At 36.1% G+C, this 16,902-nt stretch overlaps 1 protein-coding gene across 1 annotated transcript; it reads left to right on the top strand.

Moving 5' to 3' along the window:
• Positions 1-194: 194 nt before the first annotated feature.
• Positions 195-15,960, top strand: LOC109053990 (acetyl-coenzyme A synthetase 2-like, mitochondrial). Its single transcript, XM_042774093.1, has 14 exons — positions 195-1,031; positions 1,264-1,360; positions 2,987-3,186; positions 6,206-6,381; positions 7,693-7,845; positions 8,052-8,199; positions 8,963-9,100; positions 10,224-10,316; positions 10,477-10,589; positions 13,027-13,153; positions 13,462-13,589; positions 14,476-14,539; positions 14,801-14,922; positions 15,106-15,960. Exons 1-14 carry the CDS (start codon positions 692-694, stop codon positions 15,280-15,282), a joined length of 2,076 nt encoding a protein of 691 aa, XP_042630027.1. The 5' UTR covers positions 195-691; the 3' UTR covers positions 15,283-15,960.
• Positions 15,961-16,902: the final 942 nt, after the last annotated feature.

Raw genomic sequence — 16,902 nt, forward strand, 5'->3', positions numbered from 1 at the left:
AGAAGACAGAGATCTATCTATCTATCTATCTATCTATCTATCTATCTATCTATCTATCTATCTATCTATCTATCTATCTATCTATCTATCTATCTATCTATCTATCTATCTATCCATCCCTTCTCCACTAGGGGGCAGCAAGAGTTGGGGTAGTTGAGTACAACATCCAGAGACCCAACGTGTCGCATTTATGATCCAATTTTAGAAACCGAAAAGTGAAACCGTTTGATCCAAACGTCATCATAAATTTGTCACTTTATCATGTGAAAAAAAGACAGTTCGCGAGATGATATGCAACATATGTGGCTGCTTTGAAACGATTTATTGTCGCACAGAATATGTAAACAAACCATGTTTTCGCGTCTTAATCTGACACCGTTGAAAGTCTTAAAAGGTTCTGATGGTTGTGTAAGAGTGCACTATGACCGTACAATCCAATTTTACGTAACATCAAAAAATCCCAATCAATAAAGGAAATTGCAGTGTTGGAATCGATTGTGAAAGCCAAGCGCCTGTGCTTCATGGCATGGTTTGGTTCATAACAAAGCTGATTTAGGAGGTGGTTTGTGTTTTTCTTCACGCGGGCTCTTTGTCAATAAGTTTCCTCCTCCCTCTCATGTGAGGAACAGTCACGGGCCACGGGCTGTGGAAACTTGAGCACACTTCAGTCCAGCACAGACTGGGCAGAATAATGGCTGGACGTGTGAGCATGAGTCTGCTGAATTCTTTGGCCAGGGGAAATGTAATATTTAGGAACAAGAAATGTGTGCGTAAAAGTGTTGTTTTGATCTCACGGTGTCACGCCGGGTCTCTGTCCAGCAGCAGCGCGGCTCAACCGGACCTCAGCTCGCATCTCGCTGGGAAGACCTACTCAGATTTATATGAACTGTCAGTCAAAGATCCAGAAACTTTCTGGGGATCCATCGCCAAGGAAAGGCTGGCATGGACCAAACCTTTCGATCAAGTGACGGACTGCGATCTCTCCAGCGGGAAAATCAACTGGTTTCTCGGAGGGCAACTGAACGTCTCTGGTGAGTGTGACACATTTCATCTTTAATAGTTTATCGTATTGATCGCTGATAAACCTCTACTAGCCGATATGCTAGATCAAAGATTTTTATCTATCAGAACAAAAAGTCTTTATTTTAACTGAGATGGTAAAACTTACATTTTCACATGCTGCTTTATATATCCACAAAGAACAACTTTCCATCTTGTCAACAGTAAGCATAGTAGTAATTTCCTATTGCAATGATTTGACAGTGAACTGTTTGGATGTACACGTGGCAAAGGATCCAGACAGAGTAGCCTTGATTTGGGAGAAAGATGAACCTGGCACAGAGGAAAGGATCACATACAGGTACATTTGTAGGTCTTGAGAAATTTACATGTGGCTCTTTACCCCACCCCCAACCTCATCCACCCCCAGACTTACATTTTCAACACATAGGGGTCATAGCAAGCAGCTTTAACATGTGTCTTTTTAAACTAACTAGTAACTACTTTCATGATGATGTTATTTCAGATTTGCCACTATATCATTTATTACAACAGTGACTGGCAATCAGTTAGTCACTACTGCCTACTGATTACATACTTGTTGGCATTGCCAATTGTGAAAATCTAGCACTTATATTTTACTATTATTTATATAATATTGTAGCATTTATTTAGTTGTATGTATTTATATTATAGTATATATTTTGTATAATTAGCTTTTTATATATAATGTTTTCATTCTAATTTGAGTAATTTTGTTATGCACTTGTCTTTTTGATTAGGTTTTTTTTTTCCAATATTTTTGTTTAGCTTAAATATAATATTTATTTAAGTTTTAAAGTCGCTGGGGTATATTTGTAGCAATAGCCAAAAAAAACATTGTATGGGTCAAAATTATAGATTTTTCTTTTATGGCAAAAATCATTAGGATATTAAGTATTTATTCAGCTTTCAGATTATGTATAAATCTCAATTTCGAAAAATTGACACTTAAGACTGGTTTTGTGGTCCAGGGTCACATATTGTAATAGATTAGAAATCCTGTTCTTGCTGGGATTGACAGGGATAACATGTAAACAGCACACTACTGAAGAGTTCGGGGGGAATTCCTTCACATGCACTTTCTTATGGAGAACAAAGGCAGGTTTTGAGGGTCCTGTGATGGAATCTGCGTCCCCCAATCTTTAGTGCTTGAAATAAAGATTGAACATTCCTGGCTGTGGTTCAGATCACTGCTGTTAACAGTAGGCTAAATATTGACAGGATCTACTGTCCTCAGTGTTACCAAAACACGACAGTCAGCAGGCTGTTTCCTTTAATCTAGCCTGCACACCGAACCTCGAAAATGAACTATTTCTCATCTTTCATTGTGGAAATGTGAAGATTAGTTTCCCAGTATCTCTTGTTCTAGATCAGATAGAAATCATTTGAGGCTGTTTTGTGAAGAAGCAGTCAGGTTGCACTAGCAGTCATGTGTGTAAAGGATGATACCGTTATAGCATTGCACATGTACATGTCACTTTCCTGCTTTCACGGGTGAACAGGAAGTTAAAAGACATTGATGCGCATTAGTATGAAAGTGAAAGTGTTTTGTCCCTGGTCTCATAAGCATATGGAGGAGTTCAAGAAATGCTTGAGGCCTGATGTTTCTACTGTACAGGCTGTACTGTAGAGTTTAGATACATGTTTGTTGACCCTAGATCCTGATTAACAGTTTCTTCAGACACAATGTGGCATAATAATATGTTCCTTAGGCCAACAAAAGCTTGCCGCTACTTTTTTGTAGTATAAATACACTATTAAACTACACCCCATAAATGCCAGTTTGGTGCATTATGACCATGTGACCTCAGTGTTTCCGTGCAAGTCTGCATCAATTCAGCACTTGAACCACTTGAAAAGAAACTATCACTGATTTACTTTCCCACCCGCACAGTTTCCTATTATTCAGCTGTATGTTTATATCTGTAAAACATTCAAATCTCAGGGAGCTTCTGGAGATGACCTGTCGCCTTGCCAACACTTTAAAGAGTTATGGTGTCCAGAGGGGAGAGCGGGTGGCCATCTACATGCCTGTGTCTCCTATGGCAGTAGCAGCCATGATGGCCTGTGCTCGTATCGGTGCTGTACACACTGTGGTGTTTGCAGGGTTCAGCTCAGAGGCTCTGGCTGGCAGAATTCAGGATGGTGAGTAAAATAACGTTGTTTCATCATAAAGCAGTGAACTGTTTATCTCAGCAGCTGTAGTTGTTTTTACTAGAGGGGTACTACAAATCGGTGCAAAAAATATCCATCCTCTTTTTATTGATGCTATTCAGTCAGAGAGATGCAAAAATGAAAAAGACAATAGAACAGCAATTGTTTCAATCTGTTAACAGAGATCGAAATTAAATTAGTCAAAAACTTCCTTACTCTCCGAGTCAAACAAAATAGAATTATAAATGTTAACACCAAGAACAATAAAAAACAAACAAACAAGAAAAAAAATAATAATAAAGAAAAAAGCAATAAAAATAAATAAGTAAATACGAATATATACATAAAATGCAGCAATATTTAGAAAAATTCTGAGGACAAAAAGGGTAGGGGGAGACTTGTACCTAGTTTCTTAAACACTTCCAACTATATATATATATATATATATATATATATATATATATATATATATATATATATATATATATATATATATTATATATATATATATATATATATATATATATATATATATATATATATATAATATTATTATTATTATTATTATTATTTTCTCAGTTCTCCCTTTTTATTAATAAATCAGAGGCAAGGCAAAGAACCCCGTAAAGGCCAGGCAAAGAAAAAGTGTTTTTCTTATTTTCTCTCCTGTATTACAAGAAGGCTTGTCAAGTAGTGTGAAATTTTTCTGTATTATCAATTATTGTAAATCTGATCTTTTCTGTTTGAATAAGCTGCATCAAGGTTGTGCATCCAATGAAAGTAGCTGTGTGGTGAAGGATTTTTCCAGTTCAGTAATATAAACCTTTTAGCAATTATCAAGCAGAAGGTGAGTGCATTTGACTGTGAGGGTTACAAGGAAACATTTGTTGGGTTGATTCCAAATAATGCTAGTAAGGAGGTGTAGTTCAATATCTAAAATAAAACATTCAGAAATTGAAGGAAAATTGAGGCCGAGAAAGAGGTCGATGCTGGGCAAAGCCAAAAGTTATGATAAAGAGTGGCTGGAGCTTGTCGACACCGATCACAAGTTGGATCAGAACTAATTTAAATGGTAAGATTGACGTTGGAAGAGATCTCGCAGCAGAGTTAATTGGAAAAAACTCACTCTTGTGCAAGTTAAATTTATAATCTGAGACACCACTGAACTGTCTTAGAACATTCAAGACATAGAAAAGAAATCAGAATCTGAAACAGATAACAGCACGTCATCTGCATAGAGAGAAATCTTCTGTTCTTGTCCTGCTCTAAGAATACCAGTAACATTGTGATTATTGCAAAAGAAGATAGCAAGAGGTTCTATGGCTGGCAAACAAAAGAGGGGACAGTGGGCAACCCTGTCTAGTGCCACAGTGAAGAGGGAAATAATCAGAACTGATGCCATTTGTGTTCACAGGCATCAAGGGAGAAGAATAAATGAGTTGTACCTGGTTTATCACCAAACTCATAAAAATTTTGTCATGATTTAAGAAGCAGCTGCTCCGCATGGGTGGTGGAAAGAAGGTTATATTTAGATTGAAAAAAATTATAATAATGGAGTTGGGTGTTGTGTGTAAATCTGGTCTAGTTTACCAATTTGTTCAGAAAGTTCAAAAAGCATTGAGAAAGCAACTTAATATAAGCAGAACGAGAAATTACTTTGAGTGTTTCCCAAAGTATAGATGCAGAAATCATTTCTGTCTAATTGATTTCAAGAAATGTGGAGATGTTTTCTGAGATAAACTGAACCAAATGGCTATCTGACCATGATGTTTTTAAATGAACAAAATTTACTCTAATTCAAGCTTAGGTTAGTTATACGGCTTATTATATCATCTCGGGGTACCCACTATTAAAAGTGATCTAGAAAAACATGCTCTTTTAATTTTTGATCCTTTTTGTAAAACTGTGTTTGAAACGGTCTGAACAAACAGATGTTCAAGATGTGCAAAAGCTTGTCTTAGAAAATGATGCATGGCAACAGTTGCTAAGGCATGATTGGTCAGTAATGTTTTAGGGCGGGGTTTAGCGAAGGGTCAGTTGCTTTTAAAGTAAACATGAAATAGCATTCACAACATGTTTTAGGAGGATATTTAATGACAAAAATTTGGCAAATGTTAGATGGTTAGTTTAAAGTAGAAGTTTCTATAGAAATATGTACAGTAGGTTTTTTTATAGAAACAGTTTTAATTTACCGTTTGGGGTCATTAATTTTATTTATTTTTTTCTGAAGGATCATGACACTGAAGACTGGAGTAATAGCTCATGAAACAGAAATAAATTATATTTTAAAACATTCAGATAGTGTAGATTTCTATAGAAATATAATAGAAATAAAAATGGGCTTGGTGACATTAGTCACTTCAGTGGCAGAGAAAGTTATTATATTTTGGTGAAAGATTATGAAGACTTTTTAAGTGCACTGATAAATTGTGTACAATAAGGCCAAGCACATTGAAATTGTATTTAAACGTTAACATGGTCAGTTTAGTTTTTTGCTGACTATTAAACATAACTACAAAGATTAAAGTCCTCTACTGGTTATTATATTCTTGTAAAGTTCCTGTATACTTTTCAGGAATGCAGAGCTGGACTTTGAAGAGTCCCACTAAATTAGGGAAAGCTAGTTAGCTAAACAAAAACCCTGTGCATTTTGGGATAAGAGTGTGTACATGATGGTCTGGACAGAGATAAGTTTTAGAGGGTGTTTGTTCTTAGAGAGGCCATTCCTTATCTTATTTAATACAGCAGACACTGAGCAGATGTTTCTTTCTGATCTTATTATGAACAAATAACATCCAAAGGCAGTGGTTCGGTTGAGACAGGTTTCTTAAAAATAAAGTGATATTCTTAAAAATGACCTAAAATGAAGTGTATTTACACATGCAGAGCCATCATATCTAAATTTTGCTCCCAGTGGTACTAAGTACGTTAGCTCATGTGTTGTATCAGCTATTGTACATTGACTGGATAGTGTCTGTTTAATTTTTTTATTTCTCTTCCATATACACAGCCCAGTGCAAGTTTGTCATCACATGCAACCAAGGTGTGAGGGGCGGTCGTATCTTCGATCTGAAGTCCACGGTGGATAAAGCAGTGAAGAGCTGTCCATCTATCCAGCATGTGTTTGTGGCCAAGAGAACTAACAATGGTGTACCAATGGGCAAACTAGATATTTCATTAGATGAGGTAACTCATACAGCAGTGACGTCCTGCAGTGTACAGATTAGAAAGTCAAATTAGAAACATTTTTTATTATTATTTTGTCTCTATATACCTCTGCCAGGACTCAACAATAAGGATGGTCTGCAACAAAGGAGAAATGCTTTAGAATAAGTAGGATATTAAAAGGTTTAAATTTGTATAAGTTTTCAAGTATTTTGTATTTGTGAGTATTTTGTATTTGTGCTAGGTTTGCACTTTTTAGGGTTTCATTTACCAGAAACAGAGTTTTTTGAAAGCTTTGTTTTTGATTTTTTGTGGTGTGGAGGGGGTGTGTTTTTGTAAACAGCACCTAATTAAGGCACAAAACTAGGAGTATAGTTCTAATTCTGCTTCATTTTTTGAGTAATTGGGGCACAGCCCATCTTGTTTTGTCTTGCCAGAAGTGCCTGTGTTTGCCTGTCTCTATCGTGATGTTCACCCACTCTGTACAATGGCAGGAATTTTCCTTGTGTAGAATTGGTCATAGTGGTCACATGTAGGCCAGTTTGACAGAATTCTATTTGTAGAGACAGTTCAAGGAAATGCTAGATTACGTGTGATAAAAAAAAGAGAAATTACTGGATTGCTGTGCAGAAAAGCTGGTCTGGGCCTCAGTAAACTCTCCACATGCTTTTAAAATGGGCTTTAGAGTTATGTTTTAAGATGAATGTTTTGTTTGCAGAGTAAATATCGTGTTTAATCTCATTATTTGCAAAAAAAGACATTAGTCTCCAACATTAACAGTGGCAAAACAAGTGGAAAATCCATTTAGACTAAACAAACATTATTATTAAACTACACAACAGATAGAATTAAAGACAATAACAATGAAGGGCATGACTGAAAGTTAACTCTTGCCTGCTGGACAGAAACTCATATTAGACATCCATATCAAAATAGATCCTCTTTGTCACATTGACACCAGCACACCGCAATGCTAAAAAATTTCACACCTCATCCTCCCTTTACCAAGCTTATCTTTACAGGATTAACATTAAGCATTTTTACTGAATGAGAGTAAAAACTGCATAAATGGTAGTTAAAAAAAGCATTCTATTAAAATGCAATATGTGATGATAAATGTCATGCAACTACATTTAGCGGTTTTTAAGTTCTAAAGTACTTTATTATATATATATATATATATATATAATATGTGATGATAAATGTCAATATATATATATATATATAGTATTTGCCATTTATACAGTAATACACACAATTAAACATTAAAAAAATAACAAATGGTGCTGATAATATAAATAAAATGCAATGTTCTTTTTCTGTCTGTGCCAGGTGATGGCGGGACAGTCGTCAGTGTGTGCTCCAGAGCCCATGGACAGCGAGGAGATGCTGTTCATGCTGTATACCTCAGGTAGTACAGGTAAACCCAAGGGCATTGTGCACACACAGGCCGGTTACCTGCTCTACGCTTCCCTCACACATCAGGTGCGTCTCTGAGCTTCTCTGATCACACAGATGCTGTCACACTAAATATATATTATATGTGTATTTGTGTATGTGCGTGTGTGTTAATATATATATATAAATTCTTTCAAAAATGATTTCCAGACCTTTGACTGGTATAGTATATGTATATTATATGATATGATGTATAGTGTTATGTTTGTCTGTGTACCTGTCTGTTGTTGCAGTATGTGTTTGACTACACACCTGGAGATGTGTTTGGCTGTGTTGCTGACATCGGTTGGATTACGGGTCACAGTTATGTGGTGTACGGACCCCTCTGTAACGGAGCCACATCTGTTCTGTTTGAGAGCACACCTGTATACCCTCATCCAGGTGAGATATCAAGAGAAATGACCAGTACTAATGATCCATGCAGTATAGATAATGCACACACTCTATCTCTTTTTCAGTTTCAATTTCAGTTTTAGTGTAGTGGTTTATCGGCATGATGAATAATTTGCATTTGTATTGCCAAAGCATTGCACCGTATCTGTCGAAAATAAAAGCAATTTAAGTAAAGTTGATAAGTAGAAAGGTTTTCAAATGCATCACATCCTGTTTAATTCTCTCTTTAGTGGAGTGTTTTAGAGAAACAGCTATTCAGTCCTGAAGTTTTGTAGTTGTGTCGGTCATGTTCCTCCTCTCATCCATTCTGATAGAGGTGATGACCACTCGAGATCATGCCAGATAATGTTACTGTCCCTCTCAGTCCTTCAAAGTGAATCAACTTCTTTTGTTCAGTTCTCAGATAAAATTATGCGACACATTAACCTGTATAACAAGTCTTATCTGCCTTTATGAGTGTATTTTAATGGAAATGCGCCCTCATGAGTGGCTGTTAAGCAGTGTACTCTTTACAGTGTGACCTCTACTGGAAACATTTCCTCCGATGTTCTCCTAATAAAACCTGCTTAAACCTGGTTTTCAAAAACTGGTATTAATGTTTTTGTGTAATGTTTGTAGTCATAATTACTGTTGATGTTCAAGTTAAACAACATTTTTATGGTTTCATAATGTGTTCTGTTGAAGTGTTGTCTCTGGTTCTCTTCATTATCTTTGTCTTGACTGTTAGAATGTGTCTTGTGACTGTTTTTAGGTCGTTACTGGGAGACAGTTCAGAGGTTAAGAATAAATCAGTTTTATGGAGCTCCTACTGCCATCAGATTACTTCTGAAGCATGAGGAAAACTGGGTGAAGAAATATGACAGGTCATCACTGAAGACACTTGCATCTGGTGAGACTACAGAGGTTTAGTAAATAAATAAATACAAATAAATTAATAATACAGATACTGTAATATTTTTGGAGGTATTATATTTTTTATATTTTGGAGGTATTTTATATATCAGTATTGTATTTTTGGAATAGTACACTACCATTGAAAAGTTTAGGGGCCAGTAAGATTTTAAAAAGAAAAAATGTATTTGCAAGGATGCATTGATCAAAAGTGATAAAGACGTTTATAATGCTATATTTTAAACACTGTTTTTGCAATATGCATTGTTTAATATACCACATATATATATATATATATATATATATATATATATATATATATATATATATATTTGTATATGATCTTCTCCTTTGAACTTTGGTTTGAACAAAAATAACCCTGAAAACTGTTTTTCGTTACAAATTTTTGAATCACTCAGTGTATAATATTTCTGATACTTACGGTTACAAATGTTTGAAGGGCAGTGTATAATAAACACATTCCTGTTTTTAGCTATAAATTTGCTTGTTTTATTAATTGTTTGTTTCTTTGTGTATTGTTTTAACTTTTTTTGAAAGTAGTTGTGCTGTCTTTAGCTAAAAATTTACCTGTTTTAAAAAAAAATTGTTTCAGTGTGAATTGTTTCAACTTTTCTTCGGGGTTTAGCAATGTATTACTACTTACCCTCATAAGAGGGATAAGTGCATTGCAAGGGCACAATGGGGAAGGGGAACTAATCAGCTTTTCAGTGTGGGTCACCCTTTTAAGGGTTTGAACTAAAGACCTTTGTGTTAGCAGCCCAAAATTATACTTCCAACACCATGGCATAGTCAGCTCTTTATGGGAGAGAGTTCAGCCACAGTTAAAATTTAGCCTGCTTACTCTAGTCACATAGCCTTTGAAATCAACAATGGAAAATCTGACTTTGTGCCAAACATCAAGGACACTAGATTGTGTGCGCAGCCGGTCTGGGTTTTGTTTGTCCCTTGAGTGCCTGTCAGTTGAAAAGATAGGTCTAAGATTTTCTTGAATTGCCAAGTCACTCGATCAAATCAACTTAGAGACAAGTTTTTAAGTGCAGTGTTTTGGTCGATGAATTTGTCTATATAAATGACCATGTGAATGTTTGATCTGTTGGTAGTTGGAGAGCCCATTAATCAAGAGGCATGGGAGTGGTTTTATAATGTGGTCGGGGATGGACGGTGCCCTCTGGTGGACACATGGTGGCAGACAGGTAAAAGTAACTCTGCATGAGACTTGTCAATCACTGCATCTCTTCTTGTATGAGTATCGTACCCTTAATTCTAAGTCTAGCAGCACTGATGGGATGATTTACACCATATGTGATGTTATTCAGAAATAAATAGATGATTCACTGGGCTCTCTCTCTTCAGAAACTGGCGGGGTGTGTATTGCCCCACTCCCAGCTGAACCAGGAGCAGAGATCCGGCCTGCAATGGCTATGAGACCCTTTTTTGGCATCCAGCCGGCACTACTCGGGGAGAAGGTGATCTATACTTGTTTATACGTGTCCTGACTCACTGCTTGGTCACTTGTTGTTTAGGTAAACGTGGTGCATTTAAAGCAAATTACATTTTTCAACAACACAACAGTACAGAAGCACATCCACCTCAAAGTAAAAAATGTAAATGTGAGATACAGTGATAATTGCGAGAAATAAAGTAGCGATTGTTAGATATAGTTGTAATCTGAAATAAAAAGTGACAATTGTGAGTGTAAGGGTGCTTTCACACTAGCACTTTTGGTGCGCACCCGGGTTCGATTGACGTCAGAGTTTGGTTCGTTTGGATGATGTGAACGCTGTTTTCCGAACTTGGGTGCGCACCTGCGAACCGTACCCGAGTCCGCTTAAAAAGGGTGGTCTGGGGTACGGTTCATGTGAACTCCGGTATGATTTGCCGCTGATGTGAACGCAACCGTGTACAAATTGGGAGAGTGTGAATCTATTTTTGTGATATTATTTTTTGATAAATATGTGTTTTTGTGTGTTTTTCTCTCTTTTTTTTTGTGAGTGTGTGTGGCGCTGTGAAAAGAGAGCTGTATATCTCATTTCTGTTCGCCTTCAGCATTAGTTCAGAGTTCGGTTCGTTTGGTTGATGTGAGATGTGAGTGCCGTTATGTACTGAAGCTTTGTAAACAAAACGAACGGTTCAAAAGTGTAAATATTTACAAGTGCAGAGTGCAATGTTATGCATTTGCCGCCTTCTCCTGTGCTGTTGTTACTAAGCAATGAGGTAAACAGCTGCTGGCTTGATGACGCAAACGAACCGCGGTTCGGAACAAAATAAAATAATATGAATACAGTCCAGCGGGGGCAGGAGGAGGGGGAGCAATCGAACTCGGGTGCGGACCAGGCAAGCGAACCAAGTGTGAAAGCACCCTAAATCCCCAATTGTGAGATGCAGTAGTATTCTATAATATAAAGTTACAATTTGTATATAAGTAATAATTGTGAGGAATTAAGTTTCAGTTGAGATATAATAATCTAAAATATAATGTTATAATTGTTAAATAATTCATAATTGTGAGAAATAAATTTGGGATTGTAAGATATATAGTCATATTCTGAAATAAAGTTTAAATTGCAAATCAAAAGTCATAATTGTTAGAAATAAAATTGCAACAATGAGATATAGTTGTCTAAAATAAAAATCAAAAATGATAGTTGTGAAATAAAGTCATAAATGTGAGATATAAAGCTGCAATTATAAAAAATAAAGCACAATTGTGAGATATAGTCATAAACTAAAAAATGGTTACAATTGTGAAATAAAAAGAAATTTGTGAGATATAAAGCCCCATTTGCAAGAAATGGTCACAATTGTGAAATATAGTAATAATCTGTAAAATTCACAATCATAAAAAAGTGACTGGTGTAAGATACAAAGGCATAATAAAACTCCAGTCGGGCTACCAAAATGTATCACCACTCTGCCCAACGGGTTACCTTAAATGTAATAGTTCCTGGGGAAAAAAGTTCCTGGTACAATTGTTCCTGGTAATATCGGTGGAAAAGCGGCATAAATCTCCTAAAACTCTTAAAGTGAGTAGTATCAAACTTAAGGCAATAAAAAGTTTTAAATACGTTAAATGGTATAATAAATGTCTAAATTATAATTTCAAGAGGTCTTACAGTTGGGGACGGAAAGACAAGAGTCGTGATACGGCTGGATTAAACCAAAGTCTCTTTAAGACAAGTCATGTCACTCTGCGGCCATCTTTGAAACGTCTCTCGGGCATGCAAGTGCAGCTCCTATCTCTTTGAATGGAGAAACATCCAATTCTCCAAAACTGTTCACTAAGTATAGGATTAAATTTCATATTTGAAATCACCAAAGAAATCTGACAACAACTGTGTCGTAAAATTTTTTCGGGCTGCCATAATCTCAAGAGTACCTGCCCGAAGGGCTACCAGCGATTTTGAAATTTTGCGAGCCCTGAGTCACAGTTGTTGGATATAATGTCCCAGTGTGATATATAAACTGTGAAACAAAATCACATAGTGAAATATAAAGTCAATTACAACAAATTAGTTCTAATTAGTTCTTTACTTCCTGTTTTTTCTAGTGTAGTTAACAACTGTTCTAGATAGTTGCTAGCAGACTATCAGACCTAAACGAGGTTATATTTGTCTTTTGCTCAGCCTAGCTCTGCCTGGATCCATGCGTCCAGCCTCTCCTGCTGTGATTAAAGAAAGCTTTGTGTTACAGACAGTGATGGACTTTAAACCCTCAAATTCTCTACTACAGCTGGAAAAAAATAGTAATAATGCATGCTGGAGCACATCCAGTCTCCTCTGAGGCGCTCTTTTGTTACGCTCCGGGGCTATTCAGAGAGATTTTTACCCCCTCCAAGGAGAGACATGACCTCTCAGTGCACGTGTTTTTAGTAATGTAGAATAATCAATTTTGCTTCATCAACAGGGACAGATAATAACGGGAAATGATGTCAGTGGAGCTCTGTGCATCAGCAAGCCTTGGCCTGGAATGGCCAGAACCATATTTGGAGACCACCAGAGATTCGTGGATGCATATTTTAAACCGTACCAAGGTGAGCAAGACCCCAGAGGCTTTTGAAGCTCCTTGTTGCTATGAAAGTTATGAAACAGAAAAGTTGGGATACTTGTTGAATTATTTAACTGTTCTTTTTGACTTTGACTTGAACGCGAGGGCATGAGAGGAATGTTAGCAAGCCGTAGCTGGGGAAAAAAATGTCAAAATAATCTGTTTGGGTTTTTCAAATGTGCCTTCTGTTGTTGTAGATTGTACTAACTCCATTTACTCCATAAAAAGTTTAAAATAAAGTTACAAGAAAGTGATCAGAGGTATAAGCTAGTATAATGGTGTAAACTGTCATAGGCCAGTATTTTTCGGGTGATGGGGCGTACCGCACTGAAGACGGTTACTACCAGATCACAGGGCGGATGGATGATGTCATTAATATCAGTGGGCATCGGCTGGGCACTGCTGAGATAGAAGATGCACTGGTGAGACTCCAAGATCCTTTATCACAAGCATAATTCAGCATTCTTGAGCCCAATGCCTTCTTTCAAATCATTTGAATATCTCCACACTACACTAACTGGGTAAATTAATCAGACAGATACAAAACTGTTCTATAGACAGTCTGTATTTACAGAGCTGTGCAAATACACTACTGTTACTCTAAAAGTTTGGGGTCCGTAAAGGCCCATTCACACCAAGAACGATAACTATAAAGATAATAGTTTTATTCCAAGCGCACCCTCGTCTTCCACTTTAAATTCTCGATCTCGTAATAGCAGGATTGATTCTGATTGGCTGTCAATGTTTTTATAGTTTATCAGCTGGAAAAAATCATTCTGAAAGCGATTCCAACGATATTGTTTCTCTGGGCCTTTATCGTTATAGCTGTGGTGTGGACTCTGCTATTCTTTAATACTGAGAATGATTTTCAGAACTATATATTTATCATTATCATCCTTGGTGTGAACAGGCGTTAAGATTTTCTTTTTTTTCTATTTAATTAAAAAAATGACTAAATACATTTATAATGTTGAAAAGATTGCCATTTCAAATAAATGCTGTTCTTTTGAACTTTCTATTCATCAAAGAATCCTGATTTATGTTTTTTTTTACATTAATAATAATAATAAGTTTTATAATGATGACTGTAGTAACAGCTGCTGAATTCAGCTTTGCATCACAGGAATAACTATATAAACTATATTAAGATCAAAATAACTGTTTATTGTTTTACTGACTTTTTGATCAAACAAATGCAACCTTGGTGAGCATAAGAGACTTCTTTCAAAAATATAAAAAACAATTTTTTTTGAATGGTAGTGTAGAATCAAACTTTTTGGTTGACCATGTGTGTTTCTCTGTTACTAGGATAACCATCCAGATGTCCCTGAGTCCGCAGTGATCGGAATTCCCCATGAGATCAAAGGAGAAGGTGAGGCCCCCGACCAGCCCTCGATTTGTTCTTCATCTCACCTTTTTCATTCATGAGCCATCTGGAACACCCCCAGCAACCAGAGACCTTTTGACCCCTTCCACTGTGTGCTTTACAACACCCTTGGTCATTGTGAAAACAACATAACAATAATAGATATAATTGACCATCACAAAATCAGTGATCAGAGCGAATAAGATTATAATTTGCCAAATGTTGACATGTCTCTCACTTTCTTTTCCTGTCTTTCTCTTTCACCAGTTCCATTTGCGTTTGTAGTTCTAAAAGAATCTGCTTCTGAGAACCAGCGTGCTGTTGTGGAAGAACTGAGACACCTAGTGGCTACCAAAATAGCTAAATATGCTGTCCCAGATCATTTCCTGGTAAAATCAGTGACTTTTTTTTTTTATTGAACATTATTGTACAGTGTTAACCCTTGATTTATATTATTCTTATGCCATTTACAAAGAATGATTATGACTGCTCACAGAACCTGTGAAGATCTGTTGCACCGATGGTTTGGTGATTTATTTTGTCAGCTGTGAAAGCATCTCTTCTCTCTTTAAGTTGTGAAGCGTCTTCCTAAAACACGCTCTGGGAAAATCATGAGGAGAATCTTGCGTAAGGTCGCCATGCAGGACACGAGCAACCTGGGGGACGTCTCCACGCTGGATGACCCCTCTGTCGTTTCAGAGATCATTGAGGCCCATAAACAATACAGAAGTCATGCAGCTAAGAAGTAGAAAAAGACTGTTGGGATGTCGCAAAACATTTAATTTGAGGAACTATGAATAAGAAACTGTGATTACTAAATGTGAAATCTAAATGTGAGAGTACATATGTTAGCAACACAGAATGCATAAATTGCATGTTAAATGCTCTCATATGTAGTAAAACTTGCTCATGAATTCCACCTAAACTGGATGTTAGCACCTCTTTAAGACCGTTAGATGTCATTTAAGGTTTGTACAACCTCTTTTTAAACATTAATTATGAAGTTCTGCACTGTGTTCTTCCTGTAGTCAGAGACTGTGAGATTCGCTGTGTCACATCAGTATTTTTTGCTTGAGATGATTTTATTTTTGTTTAAGGTGCTCAATCAGTTGGTATTCCAGTAAATCTCACCTTTCTCATATTCTTCTTGTTTTCTTTGGAGTTTTATGCCTAAATTTCCTAATGAACATGAAGATGAAACATCAACATCAAGATGAACATGAAATGGCTGTGGTTAATTTTCAATCAATATCACAATATTACTATATTATTATGACATGATGCCCTTATATTATATATGCTTAGCGTATTACTAAGTGGAAGTCTAAATGTTTCCATCTCATTCTTTGTATTTTCATCTCATTGGTATAAACGAGAAAAAAAATAATAAACAATTCATAAAATGAATTTTGAACAAAAAAAAATTATATTTTGTCTGGCTGTGTGTTATTCCTCCATATATATTTTTTTTCTACTGTTGTCTTACCGACTGCGAAATGTTTTCACACATTTGACTTCGCTTTTGAAGGTTATCCTGTATCATTTTGTTATTTAACAGTAGTAACTGCAATGTGTATTTTGGCAAGAACTACAGTTAATATGATAAATGCGACTCTGTTGTTTTGTGAAAGCTAAACTAGCTGCTTCTGACATCACGTGATACTACCGTGTCTTGAAGACTTATTAAAATCGGATCCCATGCTGATGACACTTTTCACCATAGACATTTAAGATAAATACCTAATATTTGTGTCTATGCTTTCCACTCAAAAACGGTGGCTTCACAATAGCGCCATCTCCTGGTGAGACAGAGTGTCTTGGTGCAAATAAATATTCAAGCAAAAGCCAGCATATATTAGTTGAGAAACAACGCAAACCTTAAGATACGCTGCAAAATATTTGCTTCTGATCTACATTTACACCTCAAAAAGTCTCCTCTAATAAAAAAATCTCTGAAGACATCTCGTATTATAGAACGGGTTTTAAGTAAATTAAAATTTATTTTTTTCCTCACTCCTTTGTATTCCCCCATATGTTCTGTGTTCTTGCAACTGTATTATTTGTTTCTTTTGTATTGAATTATATTTCTGCAATAAAAAGGTTCTTGATACAGAGGTAATACAATGTTAAAACACTTTTAAGTGTAACGCGTTGTGTAGCATCACTTATATTAGTTCAAAGGATCTAAAAAGAGTTCTTGATTTATTTTACTAAGAACTGCCAACTATAAAATGGAAGTGAAATGATCTGTTGCCCTGTAAAAAGCTGTAAAAAGCTCCATACATGATACTGTAAAAAGCTCCATACAAAATGAAGCATGGCAAGCATTATTATTACAGTCTGCTGCTGTAATATAAAAAAAATAATTT

The sequence above is a fragment of the Cyprinus carpio genome, chromosome A17, assembly GCF_018340385.1.
Source record: "Cyprinus carpio isolate SPL01 chromosome A17, ASM1834038v1, whole genome shotgun sequence".
Lineage (NCBI taxonomy): Eukaryota > Metazoa > Chordata > Actinopteri > Cypriniformes > Cyprinidae > Cyprinus > Cyprinus carpio.